The sequence below is a fragment of the Lygodium microphyllum genome, chromosome 19, assembly GCF_053477565.2.
Source record: "Lygodium microphyllum isolate KBCC chromosome 19, Lygodium_microphyllum_v1.1.10, whole genome shotgun sequence".
In the NCBI taxonomy this organism is placed as follows: Eukaryota; Viridiplantae; Streptophyta; class Polypodiopsida; order Schizaeales; family Lygodiaceae; genus Lygodium; species Lygodium microphyllum.
Window position 1 is genome coordinate 13,774,706 of NC_141153.1, and position 14,899 is coordinate 13,789,604.

Here is a 14,899-nt window from a genome sequence, read left to right on the forward strand (position 1 = left end):
GATTTTAGCCCCTAAAATTTTTTGCGCAACTTGCAACTATTCATTACAGCATGCAATCTTGACCAGATATTAACCTTCCCCACTTTGTATCTCATGCATACGAACTTGGATATCAACACAACCTTTTAGGAGCCTTCCCAAGGTATCCAAGCCCATTTTGTATGCATTGGTCACCATTAATCCTCTCCCAGTTAAAACTTTTTTAGACATCTTCAATTCAACCTTTTTTGTCCAATACACTTTCCTATAGCCATATCGCCCTCTCGAGATAATCGACCAATAAGGCATATGTACATGCAAGACATCCCCTTTGCCTTTAACCAATTTTTATATCACATGGAATATGCCAAGTTGAAAGATCCACATCATTAACCCACTTAATCTACTTAAGTCATCTTTCTTTGCATCTCGAACGATAGTATCATGTGTAACATGCATCAATGTCTTTCTTGTATCTTCTATTGTTGGTTTACCCTCAACATTGTCCACATTCTCTTTCTCAATATCATTTATTCCTTCGGACTCTATAGCATCTACATCTTCAATCTGCATATCTGCATTATCAAACTTTGTAGCATCCACATCCACAAACTTTGCATCATCTTCCGGCTCTTTTTCATCTTGAATCTCTATATTATATGCATGCTCTTCCATAGTTTCCTCTACATCATCAACTTCTTTTGCATCATGCATGTCATGTGCTCCATGTGCTAATAGAACATCTATAATTACCATTAATGCATTCCGTCGAAATATGTCTGCGTCAAACTCTTTTGGTTGAAATACATCAATCATTTGCAACTCTGTTGGGGTTGAAATACACAAACCACTCGTTCTCTTGGCTAAAATACATCAATCCTCTACTCTATTTGCTAAAATAAATCGGCATCCAACTTTTTTTGTCAATTGGTATCATCCTATATTTAAAATTTCAGCATATCTATAATATCTCAAGATTTTCTAAATATGTAATGTTTGTGTTATCTTGAATCACTCTTTTCTTTTGCATGTATCTCATCATCTACTCAAAGCTAAGTCTAGCAATAGGAGGAGATTGTTCATCTCCTCTAGTTGATTTCTCCAAAGTACCTATATCGTCTTTGTCTCTCTTTCACTTTTTCTCTGCAATCTTCTTTCCCTTTGACTTCTCAAACTCTAACGCATAAGTCAAAGTGTCCCTAATGATAAAAGCTAATAGTGCATGCATATCCTCAAGTATCTTCTTTATTCCATCTTTACCAAAATTTGGAGCTATAGACATACCTATCTCGATCACATAGTTCTTTCCATCTTGATCCCAAAAGATTGAATTCTTTCTCTTAGCATCTCTAAATGACTCAAAATCTTTGCACTCGTGCTTAGGTGGAGCTTGTGAAGAACCAGCTCATCCAAGATCATCAATCTTAGGCACTTTAATCTAAAAATCTCTCATATTCTTCACCAACTCATCTATGGCATCCTCCTTGCTTGATATTGGAACAAAATTTGAAGGCTATGGCCTAGGCAAAGGCTCATGCTGTGATGAAGTTGTGATAGTGCATGATTTCGTCATTTGCTTACGATGTCTTAATTTAAATACTGCATCACCCACATATTTCCAATCTACTTTCAGTCCATTCTCGATTGAATTATCTTCAAGAAGCACCTCAAGCTGCATTTACAATGGAGGATCTGTAGCCTAAGGAAAAAAAGAACATTATCGAGAAGAAGAAAAAGTTGCTCAACATTGCTCAATTGCTCATATTTCTGCTTGAAGTCCCTCTACAACCCTTGCTAGATTTCATGACCCATTCTAGGAAAGAGCGCTTGGTTACTCGGTTCACATGCTTAAGAAAAAACTCATCTTTTAGGGCCTTCTTGAAACGAGCCCATGTCAAACCATATTTCTTGTATAGAGTCTAGATACACATTTATAGCTCATAAGACACTACTTTTTTGAAATATCTAGACACCTTAGTCATTAGGACATATGCAAACTCCAATTTCTTTTGATACTCTCACAGAAACCTTGAGACGTTATTGTCATCAAACCCTTCATTTTGAAAATAATATCCTATAAGGCCCTAGACATAGCCTCCTCACACTTTATTAGCTCATGTCTCTATATGAAGTCATGGATCTCATGATTTTCTCCAATCTCTACACCATAGACTCTATTGAAGACATTCGAATGATCTTCATCTCTATGTAAAATATTATCTACTTCATGGTCACTATGGTCTCCCATCTCACAATCTAGCTATGGCATTTCACATTGAGTTTACGGAAGATATTGGGGGGAGGCAATGTTTATCCACAATCTACATGGGATCAAATAAATCGACAAGATAGGAGATAAGGGAGAAAGACTAAAGTGAACCCTTTCTATTCAATGAAAATCTATGGCAAGTACAATATACTATTTAAGCCAAAGCCTAGACCTCACTATAGATACAATAATCTTTAGATAAAATGATCTCAATAATCCCAAGCAAATACCATATTGTACACTCAATACAATGAAAAAGAAGTCCCAAAACTCTCTCTTTTTTATACAAAAATATTGCTTCGCAAGTAGAGACAAGATACATACAAAAATATTGCTCTCTCTTTTCGATACAAAAATATTGGTCTCTTGCAAGTAGCGACCAAGATACATGCAAAACCTATTAAACAAGACCCCAAAGCTGCCCAAGATCTCTGCTCTTTCTCTTTACAACTATTGTTGTAGGTAAAGTCAAGATGATCTCTCAACTCAAGACACATATCCTGAGCAACCCTTGCCTAGCATAAGGTACCTAAGATTGTGGCAAATCAATGCATACCTACAATATCTCTATAATAACTCATGAAATTAATGGCCCATACCTTACATAGATGATCTTTGTCCCTATTTATAGATGTTCCCTGCAATTCTCAAATTTGCCTTCTCAAAAGTATATGATCAGTCTCTAAGGTAAAAGCTTAAAGCTTCATAAATGATTGAAAGCATGATGTTTTTCCTCTTTACAACATTGCGAAGGACTCATCCATACCTTCAAATCAATCGTGACGATCAAAAACATAATATGGATATCCTCATCAATACCTTGTATCCATTAGTATTAGTCTCTTTTTGCTCTGAAAACTATCCATTATGACCACCCTGTAGAAAACTGCTCATAACTTTTGATCCATAACTCGAATCACTAAGTTTTTTGAATCAAAAACATATTCTAGGTTCCAATCTACAACTTTTATGAAGACACTAGGATCAAATTCATTCATTCATTCATAACTTTGCTATGAATACTACTACCCACTATTCTAGGTCTATAGTTATTGCCAAGAAACAAAATATTATTACTCTTGTTGCTTCTCAGATTTACTACTCTAGATATGATGTTGTTATTTCATGTATGCTTGTTGTACTTTCAAAATTGCTATCAATCTTACTTGTTGGTTGTATTGTGTTTCAATTCTATTCACCTATTGGGCTCTGTTAGGCCACTGCTATGAATGCCTTTTGTTGTAATTTAGCTATAGACTCTGACAACTTTGGACAAACTAGTTTCCATTAAATACTCATAAATTGCTTGCTAAAATAGCGTTGCTAGATAGGAAATTAATGATAGATATTGTATTGAAGAAGATGAAGGATATAAAATTGATCTAGAAGTATAAACATGAATTGGTTTAAAAGAAGGAGCAAACTAATTGTGCCATAAGATTACTACATATGCAAGAGGAGTAAAGGAAAAACCTAATCATACACAATAGGACTCAAAAGCTTTGAGAGAAGAGGAGGCCACCTCAACCACCTCCTCTCAAGTTCCAACTTCTAGCCACACCTGAAGCAATTAGCTCAACATCAACTTGGCTTCCCTTTATCTAAGTAGCTCCTTGCCTTGAGTTGCCGTATAGTAGAAGCAGCTTTTGTGGTAGCATTGAGAGATGCCTCAAGATCCACCTAGGGAGGGAAAACTCCATTTTGGTAGAAGAGCAAATATCCAAGTAGGATGAAACTACAAGGGGACGGCAAGCATTCCATGTCTCCAACTTATGACGGATCAATGCAAAATCTAAGCACACTTTGCCACTCTAAAATTTGATTGACCATGTTTTAATTTGAATTGTACAGAAGGGGACATGAAATGCACCTTCTCTTTGAATTTTAGGTTTACAAAAGGGATATAACTACCTCTGAAATTCACATAAGGGTTTTATAAAATGATGCAAAAATTTTACAAATGAGTTTTTAAAGTAACTTTTGAATGCACGTTATATAGTGGCTCCTATAGGATGATCCCCCCCCCCCCCCCCCCCCCTTGAAAACTCTAAGACATTTAACATTTGACTCTTCCTGGAAGTTCCTAGTCGAACATATTATTGTTGGAAACCTCTTAGCTAACTGAGACTATCCCATTGACCCATTGGGGATTCACTCTCCTATTTTTCATTTATGATGGGGTTTGCTTAGTTTTTTAATTATCTACCACATTAGTTTTGTGTGTGTGTGTGTGTGTGTGTGTGTGTGTGTGTGTGTGTGTGTGTGTGTGTGTGTGTGTGTGTGTGTGTGTGTGTGTGTGTGTGTGTGTGTGTGTGTGTGTGTGTGTGTGTGTGTGTGTGTGTGTGTGTGTGTGTGTGTGTGTGTGTGTGTGTGTGTGTGTGTGTGTGTGTGTGTGTGTGTGTGTGTGTGTGTGTGTGTGTGTGTGTGTGTGTGTGTGTGTGTGTGTGTGTGTGTGTGTGTGTGTGTGTGTGTGTGTGTGTGTGTGTGTGTGTGTGTGTGTGTGTGTGTGTGTGTGTGTGTGTGTGTGTGTGTGTGTGTGTGTGTGTGTGTGTGTGTGTGTGTGTGTGTGTGTGTGTGTGTGTGTGTGTGTGTGTGTGTGTGTGTGTGTGTGTGTGTGTGTGTGTGTGTGTGTGTGTGTGTGTGTGTGTGTGTGTGTGTGTGTGTGTGTGTGTGTGTGTGTGTGTGTGTGTGTGTGTGTGTGTGTGTGTGTGTGTGTGTGTGTGTGTGTGTGTGTGTGTGTGTGTGTGTGTGTGTGTGTGTGTGTGTGTGTGTGTGTGTGTGTGTGTGTGTGTGTGGCATATGCATGGGCCCCTTGAGGGATTCACTACACTAAACCCTCAACATCATTTGTGTTTGATGCCCATTTAAAAACCCTTTAATAGTGAATTTGTCATTAATAACTTGGACCCTTTTTAAACCTTGGATATCCCCCTTTCATGGTATCCTTCATAGTAAAAAAAGTGTAGAATGGATTTCAAAATTTCCTTTCCATTGAATCCACATAATATACTTAACTATATTTGAGGAGGGGCCTTCCTTGAAGACATCCCCATGTGTTACGTGCACATAAAATAGTACTCAATGTTATCAAATCTAGTTATGACCTTACAATTTGGCTTGCAATTTTACAAGTAAAAACTAAGAGAATTAGTAACATAAGAACTCTGTTATATTTCATAATAACTTACATTACAGTTGCCACATATTCACAACTTGATGTGATCCCATCATCACCATATGAGAATTGTGTTAGTACATTCAAAACGCTCCTTTTCATACATTTAATAAGTATACATAATCTTATGTGGTCAAATTTGTAAGCTTAGAATTTCATTGATGCAATACAAAAGGAGAGTAAAGTTGGTGACATGTTTGACTTTTTACATGTTCTTCATGATTGGCAATGTTTTTGATATGTTGGTTTCTTTTTGGGATTCCTATAAGGCTAAGGAGCTTGTTCATGTGTAAGCTTGAGGAGCCTAAGTGAGCCTTCCTAACAATGTCTCTCCATCTAATGGAGTTGGCTTTGATGCTCAATCGTAGGGACCCATTCATGAGTTCCTTAACCTTGGTTTGAATTTCCAACGTGGACGCAAGCTTTTGCTCATCGAGGTGCAATGTGAGGCCAAACTTCCACTTATCTGAGGCACACCTTGCGTTGAGCATTTGATCAGCATAAAGGGGCCATCCAAGTATAGGCACTCCACAGGACATGCTCTCAAGAGTGGAATTCCAACCACAATGAGTGAGGAAGCCACCCACAGAGGGGTGGCTTAGAACATGGATTTGGGGTGCCCAAGGGACAATCTTGCCCCAATTTGCAGCATGCTTGTGGAAGGTGGGGCCAAGGAAAGTAGTAGAGCTAGCATGTTGGAGAGGTAGGGCATCTAGGCGAATGACCCACAAAAAGGGTTGTTGCATGGCCTCTAGTGCAGATGCTAACTCTTGAAGTTGAATTGTTGATTGTGGGTGGAGTGTGCCAAATGAGATGTAGAGAACACTTGATGCATTCCATTTTCTTAGCCACTCCAAACATTCATGATCATCAGGGGCTCTCCATAAAGGAGGGCTTTGTTGAAGGGTAGGAAGTGGGACATCTCCACAATGAAGGAACGGCTTGGGTAATAAAGGCCCAACTGTCAACACAATGGGTAAATCATAGTTTGCATTTTTCTTTTGTATGCTAAGTATGGTATCCATCTCCAACTCATCACAGGTGTTGAGCACAATTGTTGTTGTCGTTTCTAATTGTTGAAATGGTTTAATGATAAAGTCAAAGCAAGGGTCTAAAGGATTTAATGTCAGAAAAGGCCCCATATCAACACGTCTCAATGGTGGCACACCTGGAATCCCATCCACCACATTGTTGTTACCTTCTACAAACAATAGTTTGTATGAGATCAAAAACATATTTAGATCATGTTGCTAGCTTTAGTTAGAACCCGTAAAACAAAATAATTGCTCTAGTGTTTCATCTAAATGTACTTGATTACTTTGTGTAAAATGAGTAAAGTTGAATGTGCTTGAGTATACTCAGTGAATATGAATAGTACCTCTATTATTCAAATGAATTTATATTCATTTTGGTAAAATCATCTAGAAGGAGTATTGCAAAGGCTGAATTGTTAATACGTTATTAGATACATTATAAGCCACTAGTTGGAAAAGTCTTAATTACTTGCAACTTAGGATATAGTTTTGTAAATCATATAAGAATATCTATGGGCTAAGTTTTCCAATGACATTAGGAGATATGCATATATATACATGAATACATCTATATTTGCGGGTGCCTAGGTATAATAAAATCTATGTGTGTATAATTGTTATATCAATATAATATAATATTGTGCCAAATTTGACGTAGTTGCGAGGCAGGCTAGGGCCATGGAGGGAGAGAGAGAAGAAAGAGAGGTGGGAAGAGGGCTCGGAGATTGGGGGTAGGGCGGGGCATATCGCGATTCCCACATTCCAAGTTCTGAATTGGGATGGATTCAAACTGAAGCACCTGGGAGAAGAAGAATGGTGTGCGCTAGGAAGTTGGAAGTTGGAACAGTGCAAGAGGCAAGATGTGAGTGTCGAGAGAGAGAGAGAGAGAGAGAGAGAGAGTATATCTCACCAGGAGGCGGGCAACACAAGCCCTTGCTGACGAGGAGGGTGCAAGCAAAGCTGGCGGCGGACTGGGACCAGAAGGCGACCCTGGGGATGCCCAACTTTTGGGCCAGGTCGTGGGCGAAGGAGAGGCGGAGGTCAGCCAGCAAGCAGGTGGGCGGCGGGGAGAGGCTGCCCAGCAGGTCCTCCAGAAGGGGCTGCATCCTCAGCACCGGTTCCACGAACTCCATCATGCCGCTGGCCACGCGCGGGTCCGGGATTGGGCACTCCACGCTCACCAGCCGTATACTGCCCGGCCCTCCCTCATCCACGTCATGGATGGACATGACCCCCGCATCGTCAGCATCATGGCCATGCTTCATGGCCTCGTCATGGCCATGCTCCATGGCTTCGTCACGCTCATCCTCCTCATTATTATCACCATTGTCTGCACGCTGATCCCCATGCACCTGCCTCGCCATGGATCCATCCGGCGCTTGCCCACTTTTCTGCCGAGACACATCCATGGTACCGTGGTTGACGGGTTGCAGGGATTTTGATGTGCTGATGGTGCGCGTTAACGAAGGAGACGATGGCCCCCTCTGCTGCCAGCCGCTTCGCCAGCTCCATCAGAGGCTGGATATGCCCCTCGTAAGGAAGTGCCTCTCTCTCTCTCTCTCTGTGTACGCCAAATCTGCCCTCCCACACTAATTCATAGATTATTACTACCCTACACTAACCCCTCCAGGCTGCAAGCTTTTAATAAAGGGTACTTAAAGGATCTTTAGAATCTAGATTATATTCCTGTCAAAAGGGGACAAATATCTACGTCCAATGAATTGGCGTTTCTTAGGAACCAACGAAGTTTCCATACTTCACCAGCTTGTAATATATTCAACGTGGTATCTAATTGGGATTAATCGACCTTAGTTTGGATTCCCCACTATGTGTCCATGGAAAATCAAACCCACACACATGTGCTGATCTCATGTAAATATTTGTAGTATTTGTGAATAAATGAAAGTCTAGTAACTCGCTATCTATGCGTTGTAAACCACAGGTTACAAACACACTAATAGAAGCATAGTAACCTTTTTGGGGGTTCCCATAGGCAAAGAACGATGAAACAAAGGATTTTTGCCTATTCTCGGTAATAGTTCTCTTCATTTCTTCAAAGCAAATTTTCAAAAGTGATGAGCTATCCAAACATGCACTATGGTAAAGGAATTCCAATGTGACAAAAGGAAATCAACTTTAGGGAGAAGCTAATTATTTGATAAGCCAATCACAATCTAGCATGATGCAGCCACAATGGTTAGCTACTTTCAAAAGTGATACAATTTTGGAGAAGAAATGATCTTCTACTAGTGTTTGCAGCAATCTCCTTCAAGGGGCTTCCTAATTAATAGGATGCTTACCCTATAGCGCCTAACAAAAAACAGAAGCTTATCATCAAGTCGATAACTATCATTCAATGAAATGCTAGTGATGGTGACCCATAACCCTTAATAGATTGGACTAAATTAAGTTTCCATTTACAAACCTCATCGGCCAAACTTTAATGTCAAGTTGTATCATTGTACATGCATATATTACATGAGAGGATCTTTCCCCATAACATCACAATACTAATATAGTACATTCTAAATCAATATGGAAGATTCTCAATGAGTCACGCAAACAAAGACAAATAGATGCCATCATAATAGGGTTTTAAACAAAACATCAATATTACATTTGTATGTATAGTAGCAACAATGAAGCTTAATGGATCAAATTATGAAAAGCACTAAGGTCATTACTTTTTAGAAAAAACTTAAAATTGCAGTAGAATTGACCTTGTTGCAATTTTAAGAGCCTATATTAACGTCACTCATGCTTTCAATATTTGGTTGATTGTTCAAACATATCATGGAGGAGTATCCCCAAATATCCCATATTGATTGTTTTCGTCTAGTCGTTACTCATTTTTTATATTGGACCATTAGATACTTACTGATCCTTGTCATGTGAGCATCATATGTTATGCTTCTTAGAACATAAAATGGAATATCTGTATCTTTATTTGGATCTCTTCATTGTTTTTTTCATCTGTTAGTAGTACTCCATCTTGATAAAAATAGGAGCTTCACTCTAAGACTCACTGAGTATGGAATCATACCCCTTGTTGTATGGTTCGGGTTTCTTTTATATGCCCATTACATCCTAAACAATCTTTTATGTAAGGAGGAGAGATGTTTGATGAGTCCCCAATCATGGACTGTGAACAGTAAGACCTACAAATCAAGTGGATTATCTATAGGATTTTCGGGATTCGGTATAGGGTCTATGGTCAATGCCATCCCCTAGGGCTCACAAGTATTAGTTTAGTCCATATTCATTAACTACCTCCTTGACCCTTAGGTGATTATCCACCAAATTAAATCTATTGGGAGTGCTTCAACTACTACTCATGACAATGTCTTCATCACTACAAGAAATTCAAAGCTTAAATGCAATCATTGTGGATTAACTAATTGTGAATAAAAGAATTGCAAAAACAAAGAGAAACAACATTGTACAATTTGCAAACGCTTTGGTCATTTCGAAAGAGAGTGCTATTTTAATCAAGCAAACTATGCAAACAAGCCACTCCAAAATCATGATGCACCCAAATCAAATGAATCTCATGATGTGTCTCCATCAAATGGACATCTATTTTAAATCCCACAGCTGTAAAATCCATAGTTGGCACCAATGATCTAGCCAAGGGGACAAACCTCCTATTCAATCTAATGTCATTTGCTTATATCTTGTTTTAGTCACACCACATACTTATGAGTATGGTAGGGGACTCATGGGAAATTTTTATTTTGTAATCACGTCCTTGATGACAACGGCGATTGGTAATGACCAACCACACATCAAGGGGGGGTTTGTTAGTATATTTGATGCAAACTAGGTCTAAGAGAATGGATAGATATGTGGAAGGATAAGGATGGATGAGTTGGCACCAAAAGAGGCCAATTGCATTGTAGTACACCTTTGCATATTTAAAAAGGCACCAACTAATGCAAATCTTATCTTCTTCTTCTTGCATGCATTGCTAGTATGAATAGCTTTCTCTTGTACCCTCCATAGTTTTCCAAAAATGATGGCACTAGTCCAGTATTTTAAGCTGAAGATTATGACAGATTCTATTTAATCTCATTTAGGACTACACAGGTAGAACTAAAATATGTTCATGTTCCTCCTACATCATTGGCAATGTAGTTGTAGTTTCAACGAGCCCGAACAAGTGCTTAATGCCAAGCTGGAGCTGGAGCTAAAGTGGCTGAATGAGATCTGCCCAGAATCAGGCACAAATTTGCGTGATGTTGCTATTGCTCTTGCTAGTCCATGTGGCAGATTTGGAGAGGTTGGAGGACTCAATCATGAGCCAAAGAGGCCTTGGAACAAGCCTCTAGCAGCCCACGACCAGTGGCAAGGAGATATGAAGATTGGAAGCTTCAATTGTGGCTGCCTTGTTTTCCTAGACCTGTGGACTGAAATAAAACTCTAAAATAATGAAGCAATACCTCAATGTCAATGCCTTGATGGTGCCTCAATAGGCCGAGAAGAAGCTCGAGAATCCGAGGAGTGACGGGAGCTCAAGAGAATGAGCTATGGCTATCGGGAAGGATACCTAATGCGAGTGGGGAGTCAATAGGAAGCTGAGAATGCCACGAGCCAAGCTCAAGAGTTGGGAAGCTGAGCTCTGATACCAGTTGAAAGGTGAGAAGGATCGAAGCTTGCACGCGAGAGCTATGGCGGGAGAGCAAGAGCAAGAAAGAGAGAGACAAGAAATGGAAACTCCAACAGTCACAATGTGTGACCGAGCCTTCCTTTATTCAAACTGTCACTAAAAGAATAAAGAATAAAGTGACAGTGAGACGGGCGCCCGCCACCTGTAGTGTGTAGTGGTGGTGATTGTCAGTGTAGTAATACACGGGCGGCTAGGTGGAGGCACCTTTACCCCCAACATTACCCTATATAGGGACTGGTTTGAGTTCTATCACAATATGTTCTATGCGACTAGGAAATGACTTGTGTGGCATCATACATCATTAGAATTGGGGATGTAAGGCTATAGTTTCCCTTGGGTAGCTCTTTTATTTGCATAATGTGCATCATATAGCGGCTTTGACCAAAATCCTTCTATATGTTGGATAGTTGAATGATGCAGGCTATTATGTATCCTTTGGGGATTCTACATGGAAGGTTACCTATGGGAATCTTGTCTTTGCTCCAGGTGCCAAGGCTAGCAACCTTTATCCTTTATTTGTATTTGGGTTTCTTTACCATGTTCTAGCCATGGTTGACATACCACATGTGTCTTTATGGCATCGTTGCCTTGGATACATATCCTTGAAGGGAATGGAAATGCTTATTTGTTTGTAGTATCTTCATCATCATTACAAATAGTTTGATTCTTGTGACCATTGTCTTTATGGTAGGCATATTCACAATTCTCACATAAGAAGCTTGGCATTACATACATGGGTGAGCCTCTACTCTTATGCATCCTAATGTATGTGGTCCCATGCCCTGTCACTCATTGGGTGGTGAAAAGTACTTTTTCGCATTCATTGATGATTATTTGCATAAGAATTGAGCATATCCTATCACACAAAATCAAAGGCTTATCTACCTTTCAACATTGGCCTGCTCTTGTTGAGAACTAATCTGGGGTATAAACAAAAATGCCTAAGATCTGACAATGGAGGTAAATATGTTTCTAAAGTATTTGAGCAATTTGTGACGAAACGAGTATTAAGTGTTACTTGTTCACCTCATACACCCCACCCTATAACAGTATTGTAGATCATATGACTAGGACTATTCAAGAAAGAGTCCACAATATACTTAGTTAGGTAGGCTTATCGCAGTATTTTTGGACAGAGGTAGTTACTACAACTACATATTTGATAAATAGATCCCCATGCATTGGTATTGGTTGTCAGGTTACATATGAGGTATGGTCTAAAAAACCTCTCTCATATGCATATATTAGAGTCTTTGGATGTGAGGATTTTTGCCATGTACCCAAGGACAATGTAATACATTGGATCCTAAGTAAGTGAAATGTATATTTTTTAGCTATGGGGATGCAAAGAGATGGGCTATTGCCTTTGGGATTCGCATGCTAGGAAGGTTATTAAATAGCCATGATATTGTTTTTTATGACAAGAAGATGCATAAGTAGCCTAAGTATATAGTTAAGATACTCAATGTGATCTTTCAGGAGGAGCCTCCTATAATCATACAGCCAACTAGACAATGCATGCTGATTTTTGGTGGCCCATGATCATGATGTTGGATAGGATGTACATGCCCCAAAGCTTGTTATAAAATAGACTATTAGATACTAACATCCTCCTAATCAATTTGTGCCCTCCATGGACTATGTTATAGTGACAAATTTTGGTAACCCCCTTACTTGAGGAGGTCATACATAGAGGTGATAATCACTCTTGGGAGAGGGCCATGTAGTTTGAGTTTGATTCACTATAGAAAAATATATATGAGATTTGGTTCCTTTGCCCACTCAAAAACATGTATTTAAATCCATGCAAGTGGATGTACCAATCAAAGAGCACCCCTAGATGGCCCAAGCCAGTATAGGCCAAATTGATTGCTAAGGGTTTTAAGTAGAAGCATGATGTTGACTTTGATGAAGTCTTTTCTCCTATAGTCAAGATGACTACCCTACAATTGGTTTTGGCCTTGGTTGTGTAGTTAGATCTGCACTTTTATCAAATGGATGTGAAAAGGGATTTTCTACACATGGGGACTTGTATGAGGATATTTGTACACCACAATCCAAGGGCTTTATGGAAAAGGGTAGGGAACACCTAGTGTGAAAGTTGAGAAAGATCCTTTATGACCTTAAGCAAACACCCATGGAATGGTACTGTAAGATTGATGCTTTCATGCATTTGTAGGGATACACTCATAATGATATGGATTGATATTTATGCATAAAGAAGGCTCATGATGGTATCTTGATACTTTATATCAATGATATGTTGATTACTAGAAGAGATCGTGATGATTTGGATGCTTTGAAGACTTAGATCAAGAAGAGCTTTGAGATTAAGGACATGGCATAGGCCTCACATATTCTTGGTATGTGCATCACACGCGATCACTCTAGGGGTCTCCTTTACTTGTCATAGTAGGCATACACACAAAATGTATTTGAGTGATTCCATATGCAAGATGTTAAGCCTATTGGCTATCCTTTACCTTGCCATATGAAGGATAGTTCATCATGCTTTATGGCTACACCTAGATGGTGACATTGGAATGTCGTGAAGGGTATCATAACATACTTGAAAGGCATTGCAAATATATACATTTGCTATGGTAGCTAGGATACTACATTCGTGGATTACACTAACTCTAACTATGTAGGGCTGACATGCAAATAGTAGAAAGTCCACCTCTAGGTATATCTTCACTTTTGCTAGAGGTGTTGTTTCTTGGATGTCCATGATGTAAAAATACATGGCCATATCTAATATTGAGGCAGAGTATATTGTAACTGTTGAGGCTTCCAAGGAGGCCCTATGGTTGGGTGGACCATCTAGTGGTGGTAAATCTTGGTATTACTATTGCTCCTACACTACATTCAAATTCTATGAGTGCTATTCAATTTGGCCAAGAATCCGGTCTTCCATGCAAAGACAATACATTAAGAAAGCACATTGAGGTGTGCTATCACTTCATTAGGGAGGTGACAGAGAACAAGTCTGTTGAGCTTGTCAAGATCTCAACTGATGACAAGAATCTCCCAGATTTGCTTATAAAAGTCTCTCAACAAAATTTTTTGTTTTTTTGGAAAGATGATGTGCATAGGATAAGATGACATCTATTCCTCATCTTATTATACTTTATGTACATTTCTACTTTGTCCCTTTTCTTGTTCTCTCTTCACTCAAGGCACATTCTTCTTTAATTGGGAGGTTGTTGGGGGTAAAGGTGCATGTGCCTATGCTACCATGTATTTGCTGCATACAATATGACCACATACCTGTACATTGCAAGTGGTGGATGCCCATTACTGTTACTCTATTTTTTATTGTTTCAGTTATTATTGAATAACGGAAGGCCATCACACATTATGACTATTGGAGTTTCCACATATTGTGCCACTCTCTCTCTTGCTCTCTTGCTCCATCTACCATAGCTCTTGCTTTGCTCTTGCCTCCACTTATGTGCTTCCAGTTGGGCTCTACCTTTCATTTTTGCCATCCCCTTTTCTTCAATTTGATGTGATGAGCTACGTTGATATCTTCTACTTCTCGTTTCTCCACATTTGGTCTAGCGGGTGATTTGTAGGAGCATGGTCAATCCAAAAGACATCACAACAAATTTGTAACTGTCGTGTCTTATGTTGAACGTAATCTTTGGAATGTCTTCTTCTTTGATCCTTATCTAGTAATAGCCTGATCTTAGAATAATTTTTTAGATGAACTTTTCCCTCTAAAGACAGTCAAGTAGTTCATCTATCCTTAGAATCGAATACCTATTCTTGAT

General features: G+C 39.2%; 1 protein-coding gene across 1 annotated transcript; it reads right to left on the reverse strand.

Moving 5' to 3' along the window:
• Positions 1 to 327: 327 nt before the first annotated feature.
• On the reverse strand, positions 328 to 14,401 carry LOC148019581 (UDP-glycosyltransferase 85A3-like). The gene is made up of 6 exons (XM_087700811.1): positions 14,394 to 14,401; positions 7,901 to 8,033; positions 7,368 to 7,752; positions 5,747 to 6,624; positions 1,561 to 1,651; positions 328 to 803 (listed from the first exon to the last, which is right to left on the reverse strand). The coding sequence occupies exons 1-6, from the start codon at positions 14,399 to 14,401 to the stop codon at positions 328 to 330; spliced, it is 1,971 nt and encodes a 656-aa protein (XP_087556937.1).
• Between the last annotated feature and the right edge of the window lie 498 nt (positions 14,402 to 14,899).

Coding starts and splice junctions, on each gene's coding strand:
- LOC148019581 (XM_087700811.1), bottom strand. Junction 6,625..7,367: donor CTTGTGTTGCCCGCCTCCTG/GTGAGATATACT, acceptor TATTGTTTGTAG/AAGGTAACAACAATGTGGTG. Junction 804..1,560: donor AGTATTTAAATTAAGACATC/GTAAGCAAATGA, acceptor CAACCCCAACAG/AGTTGCAAATGATTGATGTA.